Raw genomic sequence first — 18,955 nt, 5'->3', positions numbered from 1 at the left:
TGGAGAACATCAAGAGCATATCAGTAATGTGTCTTCTTTATATAGACTGCATTGCACGCACCGCCTTTCTCATCATTATCAGCTAAAAACAATTTTCTTTCCCTGTATAGTCATTGCATTCTTTCTGCTGAAAAAGGACAGAAAAGGGAATTTTTTTTCTTTGTATTTCAAAACTGTGTTTTACAGGCATACTACTAATAGTACCTGGTGTGTGTGTGTGTGTAGAAAATAAAGAGTATTTTTGCACACGGGAACAGGGAAATATGTAAGGAACTAAAAAAAGTACTAGGTTCTTTACTTCCAGCTTCTATTCATTTCCTACAAACAGAAGCATTTAAGAAAATATGCTACTTTAAACTAAAGATAACTTGAAAGTCAAAACAGATCACATCTTTAGGTCTGTTTTTGCCACAGCAAGATAACATAAGTCTTTGTGTCTATTTGGGGGTACTTTCATTGGGCACTGAATTATGATCACTCAGATTTTATGCTTGATTTCTTTGCTGAATGGAGTTTTTGTTTTCATTCTTTCCCTGTGCCCTCTTCTTCCAGAACTACATCAGGGGAACCAAAAGAAAGAGACAAGGAAGAGAGCAAAGAGTCCAAGCCGCGTTCTTTGCGGTTCACGTGGAGTATGAAGACCACTAGTTCAATGGACCCTAATGACATGATGAGAGAAATCCGGAAAGTGTTAGATGCAAATAACTGTGATTATGAACAAAAAGAGAGGTTTTTGCTTTTCTGTGTCCACGGAGATGCCAGACAGGATAGCCTTGTGCAATGGGAGATGGAAGTCTGCAAATTGCCACGGCTGTCACTTAATGGGGTTCGTTTCAAGCGAATATCTGGAACGTCAATTGCCTTCAAGAACATTGCATCCAAAATAGCAAATGAGCTTAAGCTGTAAATATATCTAAATTTACAGGATCAGGGAAGATACACCCATATATGAGGCGCAGTTTTCGAATGTACTGGTGAAGCCTAATGTGGTCCGCCTGTGAATCTCCTCGTGTAGAATTTGCCCTTAATGCAATAAGGTTATACATAGTTATGAACTGTAAAATTGAAGTCAGTATGAACTATGATAAATATCTGTAGCTTAAAAAAGTAGGTTCACATGTACAGGTAAGTATATTGTGTATTTCTGTTCATTTTCTGTTCATAGAGTTGTATAATAAAATATGATTGCTTAAAATTTGTATAGTTGTCTAGATTTCTGCACATAAATGTACATTTAATGTTTTGAGTTGAAAATCTTTTTCCCTGTTATTTACATTCTGGTGGGTTTTTTAAATTCTTACCTTCATCATGCAATTTTGAAAATTGTGTCCAGGATTAAAAATGCACAGAAATATTCTTTACAATTGTAGCATGAACTTTATAAAATTATTTTAAATCATATTTAAATTTAAACAAGAAGCTGATAAATAGATCAGGTTTATTATACACAGAATTAACCCTGCTTATCTTTGCTCTTAGCCTTGTCATCATACAAGGTTTAGTTGAGAAGATACAAAATGTTTACAGTGTTAGCACTTAGACTTTTTAAAATAAGGTTTGTGAAAATAAATAATAGCTTTGCCTTGAGCTAATTAAGAAATACTGAGAGAAAAATTAAAAATGTACCAGGTTTCTTTTGAGCTTTGAAATGTTTTCTGACCCACTGCTGATTGTAGCAGCAAAATTGAAAAGAATTAATATTTCATCTGGCTGTTATAATGTAAACTGTCACTTAGGTTTGCGCCTTCAGAATACTACAACTGTGGAAATACAATATTGGGACTGTTTCATAGCACAAACTCATCTTTACAGTGTTGATCAATACATCAGTTAAGAAATAATGCCACCTCAGGAACTCACTGGCATTGGGAGCATTTGCCTCATTCTCCTCCGGTCTCTTTATCCACCCCTGCCACTGTAATATCTGTAAGTACTTAAAAGACTTGTGAGCAAACATACTATTTATGACAGTTTACTATTGGTTTATGCTTACGTGTTTGTTCCCATATAGCCCATTTGTTTTAAGTATCTTTCCAGATTTCTTGTATTTATTCTACATCATGCCTATAATGTGCAGCTTTGTAATTGGGCATTCGCCTACTTTCCTTTCATAATTATTGATACATGCTATGTAAAGCCCACTAGTGAAGGTACATTTTAATACTTGTTATTTTATACTGAATTAGCCTTGGAGGTTGACTGTGCAATGTTATTTAATGTTGTAATTACTGTAATATCAACATATGGGCCCCATCTGCACACTCCTAAGAAATAGAAAGTGTATTCAAATTTTATCAGTTTAAAGAAAAATAAAGCTGTGATAAATGCTGTAACTCTAACCTGTGTTGGAAAGCTCTAAGTGTAGGGATATGCCATTCCATAATGGCTTCCAGACTAAGTTGATTTTACATTCTGTACTGTACTGTGATGTAGCGTTCTTCTGTAACATTCTGTTCTAAAATGAAGTGTATTCTTGCCTTAGCAAAGGGTGGTGTTTGGGGAAAAAAAAAAACTGTGTAGCCCCTTTTTAACCTAGTGTTCATTCAAAATGATTGATGCAAATCTTTATTCACTTTCACTGGTGCACACTGAAATTTTACTTGAACAGTTCTCATAATAAAGCACTTGTCTTTTTCTCTTTATCAGAATGTGAATTACCTGTTTTCTAGAATAAAAGTATTCTGTATGGGGAGTTTATTTTCTGTGTTCCAAATTTAGTTGACAAGGAATAAAGCTGTGTAGGTTTCTAAGATGTCATTATGATAAGAAAACTTAAATCTTTTTATAGTAATTCCAGTCATTGAAATACTTTTTTAAAAAATAGACTTCATGCTGTTTCCAAAGTAGAAGCTGATGTTTATGTTTTTTCACTCTGGTCAACTCTTCTGTTTTGTAGAAAAGAATTTTACTTCAATATTTCTTGTGAACAAAAATGAAATCTTGGTATTCACTTTATATTTCCCATTTTATGTGTTTATGACAACATAAATATTTTTGAAGACTTAGAGAAATTTTAAATATGTTTGCATAAATAAATACCAGTTTATATTCACTGGCTACATGAAATCAGGATTTCCTTGGCTTCTGTGGAAATACTATTTCATATGACATCCCTTATATTAAAACAATTATTTTGTAGAAACTGGGCCACAGTATTTTGTTTGATAAAAATAATAAGGTATACCCCAGAACCTTGACCCAGTTATAGTCTGTAAGGTATAATTTGATTTAAGACCTAAAGGGCTTTATTATGAGGTGATTTTTCACCAAAAGTACCATTTCACATTGGGAACAACAAAACTAATGTGGCAAGTGAAGCACCAGTTTGCTATAAATAAGTGATTCTGTCAGCCTGTATAAAGTAATCACAATGATCTCTGCCTTCCTTTTTAAACATCTATCAAGGTACTACTGTATCTTAAGATATATAAGGGTATTGTAAAAGAGAATTCCTACCTTCCCAAGATTTTGTTCCATTTGGGAGGACAGAATGTGCACAACTAAAAAGACACTGTCAGATATAAAGTGTTCAGAAAAAAAAAGACGATGGATAGTATGGAAATTCAGGAAAGAGTGAGCTCTGTATGGACACCAAAAAGGAAACCTCTTAGAATGAAAACCCTCCAAATGGAAGGGACATGTGAGAACAAGTAAAGTTAGTAATAGCTGTACGACACGAGTTAGGAATGAGCCACAAGTTCTAGGCAGTAGCCCAGTTCACATAGGTAAATAAAAGATTATCCAAAGCACAAATTGGAACCTCAGCTTAAGCTTAATGGATGTAGAGAGGAGAGCAATAAGATTTTGGGGTTTTTTTGTTGTTTTTGGTAATACTGGGGTTTTGAACTCAGGGCTTCATGCTTGCAAAGCAGACACTGTACTGCTTGAGCCTTAGCTCCAGTCCATTTTGCTCTGGTTATTTTAGAGATGGAGTCTTGAATTATTTGCCTGGGCTGGCCTTGAAGTGTGATCCTCCCTCAGCCTCCCAAGTAGCTAGGATTACAGGTGTGAGCCACTGGTGCCTGGCTCACCAAGATTTTTTAAAGCTAAGTACCCCATTCATCAGTATTAAAGAATAATTCATTGGTTCAGCAAGCTCATTGAGTGTGAATATACATCAGATTCTAAGTTCTAGGGAAACAGTTTTAAAAAAACTGCATCTAATAGAAATTTAGAGACTAGCTTAAGACTAGTCAGGAAGATCCTTCCAGGGGTTATTAGTAAAAAAGAAAAAATGCGTGAAGTAGCTCAGTAGGAGTGGTTAACACAGTGGAAAAGAGTGAAAAGGACTATATTTGAGGGACATTTCAAAAATGAATCAAGGTAGCATGAGTGGGACTTGTGAGCTATAAAAGAGATCAGGATGGCAGAGGAAGCTTCCTGATTCAGGTTTTCAACATGTATATCAAGACTTCTGCTTTCATCTGACATGGAATAACAAATACCAGGCCCCCCCAAAGAAATGAAGAGGCAAGATATATGAAATAACAGTGTAATACACTTGTCAAAATGAAAGCAATGTTTTATATCAGTCCATGAAATGCAGTGAGTCCTATGATTGACCCAGCTTCCTACCTTGAGAAAATACCCACTGTGGCATGGAGCCCTAGTGAAGCCTGGCATTCTCCCTTATCAGGACATTAGATCAAGGGCACACACAACAAGGGGATTGAACTTTGATCACAAGATAAAAGCCAGTGCACACAAGGGAGATATGAGGATAGGTAAGACACCTAAAAAATTAGCATTTGTTGCCCTTAACGCAGAGAAACTAAAGCAGATACCTTAAAAGCAACTGAGGCCAATAGGAAAAGGGGACCAGGAACTAGAGAAAAGGTTAGATCAAAAAGAATTAACCTAGAAGGTAACACACATGCACAGGAAATTAATGTGAGTCAACTCCCTGTATAGCTATCCTTATCTCAACTAGCAAAAACCTGTGTTCCTTCCTATTACTGCTTATACTCTCTCTTCAACAAAATTAGAGATAAGGGCAAGATAGTTTCTGCCAGGTATCGAGGGGGGGAGAGGGAGGGGGTGGAGTGGGTGGTAAGGGAGGGGGTGGGGGCAGGGGGGAGAAATGACCAAAGCATTGTATGCACATATGAATAATAAAAAAATTAAAAATTAAAAAAAAGAACTGAGAGAGTAGAAAGGCAAAGACAGAGTCTGCAGAGATCAGCCCATGCACTGAAAAACTTACCTGAGGCCAGTCAGAGGAACATGAAAGTATTAGAGGGAATAATCAACTTTTATGCAAGAGTAGCACCTGCTCCAACCAGCCACTAGTAGAAAAACCATGAGGTGGTGAGAAAAGAGTTTGCCCCAGTAATGGGAGCTCAGTAGCCCTAGATTTAATACTGCCTTGGTCCTGCTTACCAAAGGAATATCTAGAGGCATTAATGTTTGTAAGTAACTTTATATCCCAGAGTAAAGCTCAAGAACATTTTTAAGAATACAAAATGTACTTCATGCAACAAGGTAATGCCATATCTAGCATCCATTCAAGGTTATCCTGCATGCAAGATAACCTTTTCCTGTATGCAGGAAAATACAATTCATGATGAAGAGGGGGTTATTAATTGGTACACAGAAATTGCAGAGATGGTAAAGGACATTAAAACAATTATCATTACTACATATGTTCAAAAAAGTAAGATTTAAGTATGTTAAGTGGAGAAGTGAGTAGTATAAAAAACAATTCAGACATCAAGAAATGGAAATTACAATTTCTGAAAGGACATGCTCAGTGGAATTAGTAGGTCAGAGCAGAAGAAAAAATAGTGTACTTGAAGACAACACTAAAAACTGTATCCAAAATGAAGTAGAGAACAAAAAATAGCTGAAAAAAAAAAAGGTGAATAGTGCATCCAAAGCTGTGTGACAACCTTGAGCAACCTGACCTATGAATGCAGATGGGGAGCAAAAGCCATTTAAAGATGTGGTGGCCAGGGTTTTGCCAGAAACCATAAGCCCACAGAACCAAAAAGTTTAACAAACACTAATTAAGAAAACTGTTAGGTTTTCATATCACATGTTGTTTCAAAGTGGTGATTAAAATTGAACCAGCTTGGGAGTGGTGTGAAGACATTATACAAAGAGGAATGAAGATAAGAATAATGGCCAGCTTCTTGTCAGAAACAGTGCAAGCCCAACCATTTGTTGTCTACAAGAAACACCTCTCTGGCCAAGACAAATGTACACTTAGAATGAAAAGATGGAAAAAGATTTTCTAAGCAAATGGAGCCTGAAGACAAGCAGGAGTAGCCATATTCGCATGTCATAAAGCAGGCTTCAAGCCAAAGTTAATCAGATGAGACAAAGAAGGTCACTTCACATTGATAAAGGGAATAATTGACAGGAGGAGATAATAATTGTAAACACATATGCACAGAGCATTGGTTCACCTAATTACATAACACAAACACTACTGGACATAAAGATAAATAGACCCCAAAACAATAATGGTGGATAATTTAATACCCCACTCTCACCAAAAGGCATATCATCCCAACAAAATATCACTAAGGAAAGTTCAGAATTAAATGACACTATAGATCAAATGGACTTCACAGACACACAATATTCCAACCAACAGCCACAGAAAACACATTCTTTTCAGCAGCCCATGGAACTTACTCCAACATGAAGACTGAACAAGTCACTCTTGAATTATCAGTGCATTATCTAATAAGCAAAGGGAAAATTTTTAAATTCTAGAATCAAAAATGAAAATACAATTTACCAGAACCTTTGGGGCACAGAAAAGACGGTGCTAAGAGGGAAGTTTATAGCCATGTGTGCCTTTCTTAAAAAATCAGAACTGCACATATGAATAAAATAAACTAAAAATAGAAAACACACACAAAAAAAATCAGAGCAATCTCAAGTAAATAACCTAACAATGCACCTCAAGCTCTTAAAAAAAAATGTTGGGGTTTGGCTCAAGTGGTAGGGTGCCTGCCTAGCAAGCACAGGGCGCTGAATTCAAACCCCAGTACTGCCAAAAAGAAGGAAAGAGTGGTAAAAAACATGAACAACCCAAAAGCAGTAGGCAGAAAAAATAAAAGAGCAGAGCAGAAATTAAGAAAATAAAGACTGAAAGAACAAGACAAGAATTAAACAAAAAAATAATATTGACAAACTCTTAGCCAAAATAACCAAAATAAAGAGGGGGAGGACCCAAATTAATAAAATTAAAGTAAGGGGATATTGCAACAAAATGAAATTCAGAGGATCATTAGTGAATACTTCAAAAACTTATATTCTAGTAAACTGGAAAACTTAGAAGAATAATTTCTAGATGCATATGACATATCGTAATTGAACCAGGAAGATATAAACCACCTAAACAAATCTATAATAAGCAATGAAATTGAAGCACCCAACAAAGAAAAGCCCAGGACCAGATGTATTCTAGATGGTCTTTAAAGAAAAACTAACACCAAGGCTCCTCAAATCTAAAATAGAAAGGGAAGGAGCACTACCAAACTCATTCTATGAAGACAGTATCAACCTGATACCAAAACCAGGTAAGAACATGACAAAAAAAGAAAATCATAGATCAATTTCCTTGATGAATAAAAACAAAAAAAGTTGCAGTAAAATACTTGCAAAACAAACTCAGCAACACATTAAAAGATCATATACCATGATCAAGCTGGTTTCATTCCAGGGATATAGGATGGTTTAACCTATACAAATCAATAAATGTAATACAGCACATAAACAGAATAAAGACACAAATCACATGAACATCTCAATAGATGCAAAAAAAAAATAAGCCTTTGACAAAATTTAACATTGTTCATGAAAAATGCTCTGAAACAACTAGGAATAGAAGAAACATATTTCAACATAATAAAGTCTAAGTATGACAAACCTATACTAGACAAGGAAAACTGAAATCTATTCCTCAAAAGTCAGGAATGAGACAAGGGTCTCATTCAGTTAGTACTACTACCATTCAATATAGTACTAGAATACCTAAGCTGGAGCAATAAAGCAAGAGGAAGAAATAAGAGGGATACAAAAAGGACAGAAGAAGTCAAATTATCCTTGTCTGCAGATAACATAATCCTATACTTAAAAGACCCTAATGACTCCACCAAAAAAACTCCTAGATCTGATAAATGCTTTTCTTGGCAAAGTAGCAGGGCACAAAATCAAAATTAAAAATTTGCAATATACCAATAATGAACAGGTAGAGAAAGAAATCAGGAAAACAATCCCATTCACCAAACCCTCAAAAAAAACTAAATACCAAGGAATAAACCTAACAAAGGAGGTGAAAGACCTCTTACACTGAAAACTATGAAACACTAAAGAAAGAACTTAAAGAAGACACTAAAAGATGGAAAAACCTCTCATGTTCATGGATCAGCATAATTAATATTGTGAAAATTGCTACACTATCAAAAGCAAGCTACATATTCAATGCCATCATAAAAATTCCAATGTCATTTTTCACAGAAATAGAGAAATCAAATCTAAAATTCATATGGAAGCACAAAAGCCTCTGAACATCTAACGCAATCCTGAGCAAAAAGAGCAATGTTCAAGGTATCATAATATCTGACTTCAAATTATACCATATAGCCGAATAACAAAACAGAACAGTACTGGCACAAAAAGAGATGTAGATCAATAGAATAAAAAATTCAGAAATAAGCCCACACAGCTATAGTCATCTGATTTTTTTTTATACAAAGGCTCCCTGTATGTTGGAGAAAAGGCAGCTTCTTCAACAATGGTGTTGGGAAAACTGGACATCCACATGTAGAAGACTAAAACTAGACTGCTGTATCTAACCCTGCACAAAAGTCAATTCAAAATGGATCAAAGACCTTACTGTAAGGCTTGAAGCTTTGAAACCACCCAAGGAAATATAGGTGAAGACCCTGAAGACATAGGCATAGGTAACATCTTTCTAAATAGGACTCCAGTTGCTCAGGAAATAAAACCAAGAATTGACAAATGGGATTGTATCAAATCTAAAAGCTTCTGTAAAAAGGAAACAATCACCAGAATCAAGAGAAAACTTACAAGATGGTAGAAAACCCTTGCCACTTATTCATTGGACAAGGGATTAACATCCAGAATTCATAAAGAGCTCCAAAAATTTAACACCAAAAGAACAAATAATTACCAAAAGAAGTATGAAGCCAATTAATACATGAAAAAATGTTGAGCATCTTTAGCCACAGAGGAAATGAAAATCAAAACGACACAGGGAATCCATCTCACCCAAGACAGAATGTCAGTCATCAAGAAAACAAACAGGACTGGAGGTGTGGTTCAAGTGGTAGAGCACCTGCTTTGTAAGGATGAAGCCCGGAGTTCAAATCCCAGGCCCACAAAAAAGATTTTTTCTAGACACTGGTGGCTTACAGGATTTCATACCTGTAATCCTAGCTACTCGGGAGGCGGAGATCAGGAGGATGGAGGTTTGAAGCCTCCTACAGACAGAGGAAGCCATAGAGACCCTTTCATTCATGGTCGCATTTCTCTCAGAAGGAAAATGGCTTCAAAGATGTACAAGCAAGGTCTTAGCCCCGGGTTTTGGAATCTTAGCTTACTGTGCTACTTAGCTCTTTTCAACATCATATACACACGTATGTGTATTGGAGCAGGAAGGGTGAAATTTTGTCCACCTCCACCAGCCACCCACTTCTTGCTCTTTAAGGCATGAACGCTACAGTTTTTAAATATTTTGATGGCTTCATAATAATGTTCTGTTTTATAAGATGTAACTTATTTACTCCATGCCCTATTTGAGGACACTTTTGATGTCAACTGTGTCATGAATATTCTTGTGATTACATATACTTCCATATTTGGGAATACTTATATGCATACGTAGGAATATGTTTTAAAGCTTTGGGTTTTTATTTCCTCTTAACTATGGTTATATTCTATCCCTGAAGCCTGGTAATCATTCTCTTTGACAGAAGAGACTGAAACAAAACTTCAGGTGAGAATATCTTTGCCTTTGTCACCTTGAACTGGCTTTTCTATTTTTCTTTTTTTTTTTTGGTGGAACTGGGGTTTGAACTCAGGTCCTCACACAACAGGCCCCTTGCCACTCAAGGCATGCCCCCTCAGCCCTTTTTCTTTTTTTTTTTGCTTTAGTTATTTTTCAAACAGGGTCTACTGCTTTTTGCTCAGGCTGGCCTGGGACCATGATCTTCCCCATTTCTGACTTCTGAGTAGCTGGGATTACAGGCAGGAACCACCATACCCAGTCCTAAATTTGTATTTTAGTATCTCCTTTTTTCCCCTCTTTAGAGTGGACTTATTTGGGAAATGAATACCTGACAAACAGGACAAAACATGACACCAGAGATTCTCCCGGATGGGTTTCTGTGTCACTAGCATCAGTGCAGTCTCTGTTCTGTCTTTAAAGAGACAGTGTCCCTTTTTCACTTTTGCTTTGCTCTCTTGAAGCCCTGTTCCCCACTAAACGATAATCTTTTATTAAATAAAAAATTTTAATGCTTTTAATCACAAAATTCAATCTTATTATTATTGTTTGAAAATTAAGTGGCCTGAAAATAGACATACAGCATTTTTTTCTCAGCTGTTTGGCAAAGGCCTAGTAAGGGTGGACTAATCCAAGTACTTTTGCTTCAGATGTTAAGAACAAAATAGGATCTAAAACTTGAGCTGTCATGTTTCTTTCATCTGCTTCTTTCAAAAGTATAATCCTGTTCACTAGAGAGATTTGACTTAACTTCAGAAAGAAATGTGTTCACACTGAGAAATCCGTTCTGATTTTTAAGTGCTTCTACACTTTTTTGTTCTCAGAAATTGCAGACAGAGGTGGCGTAGAAACCAAGACATTTGCAGCCTTGTTCCTCTCAGAAGGAAAACAGATCAAAGATGTTGTAATCGAGGTCTTAGCCCAGTTCGAGAATCCCAGCTTACTGTGCTACTCAGTTCTTCTCAACATCAAGCTCGACCACCCAACAACAGCAGCACTGTTTTTTGTGGACCAACTTTAAGAAAGTTTGTTCCACCAAATGCATTTAAGTAATAGTTCATTCAGCAAGCAAAGATTCTTGTTGGTGTGAGATAATCCCAGTACAAAGTACAAAAATGCCATACCAGTCAAGAACTGGTGGTTCACACCTGTAATCCTAGCTAATTGGGAGGCAGAGATCAGGAGGATTGCAGTTGAAGGCCAGTCCAGGCAAATAGTTCATAAGACCCCATCTCCAAAATAACCAGAGCAAAACACTGGAAGTGTGGCTTAAGCAGTAGAACACCTGCTGTACAAGTACAAAGCCCTGAGTTCAAACCTCAGTCCCACAAAAAAGATATGCCTTACCATTTCTTACAAATTTTTTGACATTGAGTCATTATTTCCTGTTATAATCAGACAGAACCACTAGAGGTCAGTGAAAACCCCTGCCCAAAATGAGTGCGTGTCCTCCCACCTCCAGCAGTTGGAACACTGAGACCTCCCCTAAAGCCCTTTGGTCACAGCTGGCACGCCCCTGGGCTTAACAAGACACACATTTCTCCTGCCTACTCACAGATTTGAGGCTACGGTCGTCCCCTGCTTCTGTTGATCATTATGCTTTTTTGATTCATTCCTGTTCCTGAAATGTTTTTCTCTCTTGGATACAAAGGCACTTGTATCCATTCCATTGGATCCCTCATATCACAGGTATTGTTTTCATCAAGTTTCTGGAACTTGGAATTCTGCATTTGTTTTCATATTGTGTGAGTCTAACAGGGCCAAAACACTTGGGAATATTAAAAATAACATCCAAAAGAACATATTTTTTATAGCTATATTCTCTTTATTTCTCCGAATGCTGTGATTAACCCATGGCTTTTCATTGACATGATTTTTTTCTATTCTTTGTAACGATAAGTTCTTGTTTTGATTATCATAATGTCACAGTTTTTAGGCTTTTAGGCAGACTGTTTGCTTACTTGTCTCATGTAGCCTTGACAAATTTTGACAGTTTTGACAAAAATGCACAAAAATTTCAGTGTCTGCTTTTGGGAACGGAATACCCCAGGCTCATCTTGTACATCCTTGGTCCTGGAAGTGTGATCAGACAATTTTTCAATTCTCATTTCCTTTCAGGGGAAATTGATTCATTAGAGACCCAGCTATGGGCACTCAATGCTTATGTGATTGTGTGCTGTGTGTGTGTTCTATGTGTGTGTACACGTGTGGTTATGTACATCTGTGGTATATGTGTGCATGTGCACATATATGTGTGAATGGCATTCTATGGACTTACATACTAATGCAAGTTTCTCAGGCTTGTTAGAAATGTTATTTAACTGATAAGATCATAATTCTGACTTTATTTCTATGTATGTGCTTTTTTCTGTTATCAATGCTTAATAGGGAAGATAGTTCAGTAGTTTTCCAAAGTGGCTTTTAGATAAATACAACCAAATGAGATACATTTGTAATTCCATTAAGGCACGAGTTTGAACTCAGGGCCTCCTACTTACTAGGTAGGCACTCTATCACTTTAGCCACTCCACCAGCCCTTTGTTGTGTTGGGTATTTTTGAGCTTGGGTCTCTGGAATCTGAAAGACCAGCTAGCCTCAACTATGATCCTCCTGATCTCTGCCTCCCCAGGAGCTAAGATTACAGGCTTGAGCCACGGGCACTGGCTAAAGGATTATTATAAATGTTGCATATCATGATTTAAACCACTCTGACTCTGTGTCTGATGGAGAGTGTTTCAAGAATTTTCCACCTACTGGTAGTGTTACCAGATTTGCTCTGTCTGAGTCCCAGTTCAAGAATGAAAATCACTGACTGGGGTGAGGGGGAGTGAAGACTGAGACAGAGAAGTGATGTGGTCTAAGGTTTTTATTCAGTGGACCATTGCTCAATCTCTATGCTAATTAGGTGTGCAGAAAGCAACATCCCAGTTGGCTGTGCCTGCAATGCTCTGATTGGTTGTGCCCTAGTCCTGTAGTGTACTCATTCTGGTCCCTCCTGCTTTTCCTTCTTTCCACCCTTTAAGGTCACAGGGAGGTCATGATGGAGGTTTCCAGGGGCCCTTCTGTCCTAACTATACTGTCTAATTTCAGCTAACTGTCTAACCTACTTGCTCAGTACCACAGATACAAATGTGCACACATAAACATTCTGCAGCTGTGCCAGAGTGCTGGATGCAAGGAAGCCTTAGGGACCAGGATTCATGAGTGGGTCCCATGCTGAGCAGTTTCCACACCCACACAAGCTGCCCTTATGGTGCAGCTGGGCAGGAGGTCGGCTTGCCTGGCACTTACTGCCTCTTCTGGGATACAAAGAAGCCTGATAAACTTCCAGCGTCAGTGTGGGCTGGTGGGACAGGTTGGAATCTGGAAAATCACCCAAGAAAGAGACAAGCCACCCAGCCCTGCAGTGGACACTTGGGTCCCCACAAGTTAAGCTAAACAACCCGGGAGCAAGGCAAGTGGGAAATGCAGGTGGTTGCAGGCCCTAGTGGCCTTGCTGTGTAGCTGCCCACACTGTGTTCTCCCCTCCCCCATCCTACCAGCCCCAATAGCCACAACAACAAAGGCACTGGGGCCTTGATGGCAGTGGCTCACACTGAGCAGGCTTGGGCGACCCTGAGGTGAACACAGTCTACTTAGAGCTCTGGCCCACCTGGCCCAGCTAACTCTCGTAGGGAGTCATTCTCTCTAGGAAGGACAAAACCAAATTGTTAAAATTCTTCCCATTCCACAGGAAACAATATATGGAAGAGTCCTGATTTGCAATTATAGCAAATTTCAGTTGTAACACCTTTAATTGAAACCTTGAGTTCACAGTGTATTTACCTCAAGCCTTTCCCTTTATCTTTGGTGCAGAAATACAACCCCCTAGCTGAAAGAAAAGTGTTGCTCCAGAAATTCCAAATTCCACATTCTACAGGAACTGCACAATGACCACAGATACAGATTTAATGAAAAAACTTAAAATGTGAAGGTGAAATTTATCCTAATTATAACGCCATCTCTTTTGATCACCCTTTGAAATACAAGGTATTTACTATAAGGAGACCAGAGGCTTCAAATCAAAAATAACCTTTTTAAAAACTAAAGTTGGAGCCAGGCACCCATGGCTCATGCTTGTAATTCTGGCTGCCTGGGAGGGACACTGAGATCAGGAGGATCCACAGGTTTCAGGCCACATGGGCAAATAGTTCTCAAACTCCATCTCCAAAATAACCAGAGCAAAATAGACTGGAGATGTGACTCAAGCAGTAGAGCACCTGCTTTGTAAGTGTGAAGCCCTGAGTTCAAACCCCAGTCCAACAAAAAAAAAAAAAAAAGTTGGGGCTGGAGATGTAGCTTAAGCGGTAGAGCACTTGTCTAGCAAGTGTGAGGCCCAGTACCACAAAATAAATAAAAATTTAAAAAGAAAGAAAAAAGAGTTTTGTTGGTTCTTTTTGCTGTGCTGGGGTTTGAACCTGGGGCCTTGTGCTTGCTACAAAGGCACTACCACTCAAACCATACCCCAACCCTCTAAAAAATTAAGTTTTTAACCAAAGAAAAGTGGTAATTTACCATTCTCCCTTTCTAAACTGCTCAAAAAATTGAGGCTTAACTGGAATTTAGAATTCACACATACAAACACACACATTCACATAAGTGGCAGTCTTTGGGAAATTAAACCTTTTATCCTGTCTTTCGTGCTTTATAACCAGTTCTTAGCAGCCCCCAAAATAAATTTTTTTTTTAGTCTAAATCTACCCTGTAAAAGTAAATCAATAATTTTATTTATTTATTTATTTTTATTGTTTTATTATTCATATGTGCATACAAGGCTTGGGTCATTTCTCCCCCTTGCCCCCACCCCCTCCCTTACCACCCACTCCACCCCCTCCCTCTCCTCCCCACCCCCTCAATACCCAGCAGAAACTATTTTGCCCTTATCTCTAATTTTGTTGAAGAGAGAGTATAAGCAGTAATAGGAAGGAACAAGTGTTTTTGCTGGTTGAGATAAGGATAGCCAAACAGGGAGTTGACTCACATTATAAATTAATAATTTTAAACAACTTTAATCCATACAACTTCAGGTCCAGATAGACTATCTCTTTCTAAATTCACACCTTTATAATAAAACAAAAGATTAAAACAAAACCATTATATGTGTACAAATGGAAAAATACCCATAACTGTTTTTATGCAAGTTATTTCAAATAAGTAACTATTCTTAAGACTCTGAGATCTGTAGACACTTTTTTTTACTTGGTTGCTGATATATTTTCATGACTCCTAGCTCTCCAATGCTACAGCTCCTTTGGAGAATGGTTTCCTAATTCTTATCAATGAAGAAAAATTCTTGGGATGGTAGATGACATGGATTGACCCTTAGTGTCCTTCCAGTCCCCTTCTGGTGTGCAGAGGCTAGAAGGTGCAAACAACATGCATCAGAGTCCCTTGGGGACTACAGGAAATTGAGCAGGTAGCTTAGGCTTGGGCTTATCAGGTGCTCTCCCAAGACTTCTGAAAGGCAGAGAATAGAAGTCGTGCTTCCACTATCTACTCTGCTCCTGCCCTTGCACAGTTCTATAGGGGCTGGCTTTTTCCATGCCTGCATCTGGTCCTGTCTCAGGGATATCAAGAGACAAGGCAGGGGTGTCTAGGTTTTGCCAGTGCAGACCCAAAGGCTGAGCCGAATTGTGTCCCTTCTAAATTCCCATACTGAAATCCTTATAATGTGATTATATTTTAAGGTAGAGACTTTGAACAGGTAATTAAGATTACAAAAACTCACAAGGGTGATCTCCTGATCCAATAAGACTGGCATCCTTATAAGAAGAGGAAGAGACACCCAGGATGGACGCACACACAGAGGAAAGACCAGGTGACCGCACAGAAATCAAGTGGTCACCTGCAAGCCAAGGAAAAAGGCCCCAGGAGAAACCAAACTTGCTGATACCTTGATCTCAGACTTGCAGTTTCCCAAAGGAATAACTTTTTGTTGTTTAAGCCACCCTGCCTGTGGTAATTTGTTATGGCAGCTGTAGCAGATTAATCCACAGGCATGGCTGGGTCTGTAACTAACTTGGTGATTGGGCAGTGTAGCTAACTGGACGACAGGTAAGGTGTGGTATGTCCTTCTACCAGGCTCCAGTGGCAGCCTCCTTGTGCTCAGCCTCTTGACTACAGCACAAGCAACAGCTATATGGCGTTGCACTGGAGATGACCTGACTACAGCCCACTTTTCCAGTCCTTTGGGTGACTGGGAAGCACTGAATTTCCTCTATCAGATCCTGTCCCCCACTTAGCCATCTAGAAGGGTCCACAGGCTCAGGATAAGAAAAGCAGTTGTCTCAGTCTATTCAGGCTGCCATACAAAATAGCATATCCAGAAATTTATTTCTTACAATTCTGGAGGCCAGGAGTCCAAGGTGAAGGTGTTGAAAGGTTTGTTTCTTGCTATGTCCTCATATGGGAGATGGGGTCATGGGTCTCTCTGGGGCTTCCTTTTTAAGGGCACAAATTAGGCTGGTGCAGCAGCTCAAGCGGTAGAGTGCCTGCCTAGCAAGCATGAGGCCCTGAGTTCAAACCCCAATACCACCACAAAAAAAAAAAAAAGCCAAAGGTCAAATGTTTTGCTGGTAGAGTGGCTCAAGCAGTAAGAGTACCTGCTTAGCAAGTTTGAGGCCCGAGTTCAAATCCCAGTGCTGCAAAAAAAAAAAAAAGGAAGAAAAATTTTAAGGGCACCACCCTTAAAATTTGGGGTGGATCAGGCCTCCACCCCAAGAGCTACTCACCTCCCAAAGCCCCACGTCTAATATCATCAGCTTGAGAGTCAGAATTTTAACATACAAAGTTAGGGGGAAACATTCAGACCTGTGATGAGACACAGGACTCCCAGTGACTACGGAAGGCAGAGGCATCAGGGATCAGAGGGCATTGCTGGGTAGTGGCCAGTAGAACAGAAGGTCCCCATGGAGCACTGCTAAAGAACAAAAGTGCCAGCTTCCAAAACATGCCAAGCCCTATGTGGCAGCAAATGTCTTACACAGTACCAGCACAGGGCTTCTCTGTCTTGTCCATGAAATGGTGAAGTACTAGGTGAGGGCCCATGCAGGTCCTCCTTCATAGCCTGCTCTTTGCGCTGCCTCGGGGAGAAGAGATTTTAAAAAATTTAAAAATCAAGGTCAAGGTTCTGAGTATTACATGGAATTGAACATTATGACTTTTAAGATTATCTAAAGTGAGACTATATTTAAAATTTGGGAATTTCTATTTCTTCAGTGTGAAAGGGAAACCTATCCAACTGCCTGTTTTCCCCCAGAAGCAGGGGAAGCGCTCTCCCTGCAGAGTCACTGCTGGGAAAGACAGCAGAAAGCCCTGAGGATGGATCCTGATTGCCTCTCCTTGAATCTGGCTGGCTCTGTGGTTGGAGAGATTTAATCTGGAGGTCAGTTTTCAATTGTTCTAGTGTTTTGCCTTTAAAGGCGAGCCAGCTAAATCTCGTGATGGTTGAGCAGTGGCTTCCTTTGGACAAAAGCACATTTTAGACACACAGTCATCCACCTTTTTCTCCATTTGGCAAGCATTTTGTGCAAATGGTCCTTTTTGGTACAAAGAGAAGGGACATTGGGTCTCTGTTTATAATTTAATTGTTGCATTAGTAAAGTTACAGATGTACAAGTCTCCTTTCCTTTAAATTTCTAAAAGTCAACCTACATACCTATATATTGTTTTAAACTGCTTACAAAACAAATACAGTTTCACAATCACTGTGCGTGAGGGGTTACCAGTCAATCTAAAGCTCTTTAACATTTAAACAACTTTTACAAACTTAATATAAGTCCCTCAATTATGTAACAAAGACCTGTGTATTTCTTATAAATATTGTAATTTAAATTTATTTTCATATCCCTTTCACCTTAAATTAAATTACATATGTGAAATTATATTTTATATATAAAGTTTTTATATATTTATAATATTAAATGTAGTTATTTATTATGTGACAATTAACTAGATCTAAATCAATTAATTAACTCTATTCTGACATGCTAAATTATCATAATTTTACATACTTATACCAACAATCCAAATTATTGTTAAACTCATTGCAAATTTTAATGTTTAAATATGTATAAAGTTAATAATTTATGTTTAATTCTACATTCTCCAGAATTCAGAGACATGTACCCATATTTAAAAAAAAAAAAAAAAAAAGGCAAAAGTTGGATGGAGGTGGTGATGTGCACCTGTAGTCCCAGCTACTGGGGAGGCTGAAGCAGGAGGATTGCTTGTGCCCAGGAGTTCAAGGCCAGTTTTGGCAACGCAAAACTCTGTCTCAACTAGAAAACAAACAAAACCCAAGGCTTTTGAGGTTGAGATTCACAGTCCACCGACCCTGCATGTTTATCTGAGTGATCTTCTGAAAATCGTGATGTTAACGTGTTGTCACAGGTATCCACCAGCATTTAGCATTCCTCTCTGTTTTGATTCTCATCACTTTTCATTGTGCATCGCTGTGATAAACCCTGGGGACGCATTGCCTTGTGTTTCTGAATACTTGCCAGAAGGATATGGACATTTTTTAGGCCTCGATAAATATTTTTTGAATTTGCTTTTCCAAAAACTTGCACTTGAACCCATGGCCACCGCCCTCACCAGCACTGAGTGTAACCTTCATGATTAATCTCAGCTCTGCCAATGTCGAACGTGAGCACGTGGAGTCCCACTGTTTGGCTTTGCTTGAGTCACACCTCCAGTCCATTTTGCTCTGGTTATTTTGCAGATGGGGGGTCTTGAGAACTATTTGCCGGGGCTGGCCTCGAACCGTGATTCTCCAGATCTCAGCCGCCCAAGTGGCTGGGATGGCAGGCGCGCGCAATCCAAAGGATTGCAGCCCTTTACCCACAGGTGTAATGCAGGGAGATCGGCCCAGGTGCAGCCGCCGCAGTCCGGGGCCCCACGGCCAGGGGGCGCTGCGGTCCCAAGTCCCGGGGC

The 18,955-nt window shown here is 38.8% G+C and overlaps 1 protein-coding gene across 2 annotated transcripts in view; it reads left to right on the top strand.

Annotated features, from left to right (window-relative positions):
- The window catches only part of Mark1 (microtubule affinity regulating kinase 1), a 139,867-nt gene extending 137,225 nt beyond the window's left edge, over window positions 1-2,642 (top strand). For both annotated transcript variants that reach the window (XM_074048287.1, XM_074048288.1), the window contains exon 18: window positions 553-2,642. In XM_074048287.1, the coding sequence (XP_073904388.1) occupies window positions 553-907 (355 nt within the window). In that variant the 3' untranslated portion in view covers window positions 908-2,642. The remainder of the gene's footprint in view (window positions 1-552) is intronic.
- The last annotated feature ends 16,313 nt before the right edge of the window (window positions 2,643-18,955 follow it).

The sequence above is a fragment of the Castor canadensis genome, chromosome 11 (assembly GCF_047511655.1).
Source record: "Castor canadensis chromosome 11, mCasCan1.hap1v2, whole genome shotgun sequence".
Classification (NCBI taxonomy): domain Eukaryota; kingdom Metazoa; phylum Chordata; class Mammalia; order Rodentia; family Castoridae; genus Castor; species Castor canadensis.
This window is presented reverse-complemented; position numbering and strand designations above follow the sequence as displayed.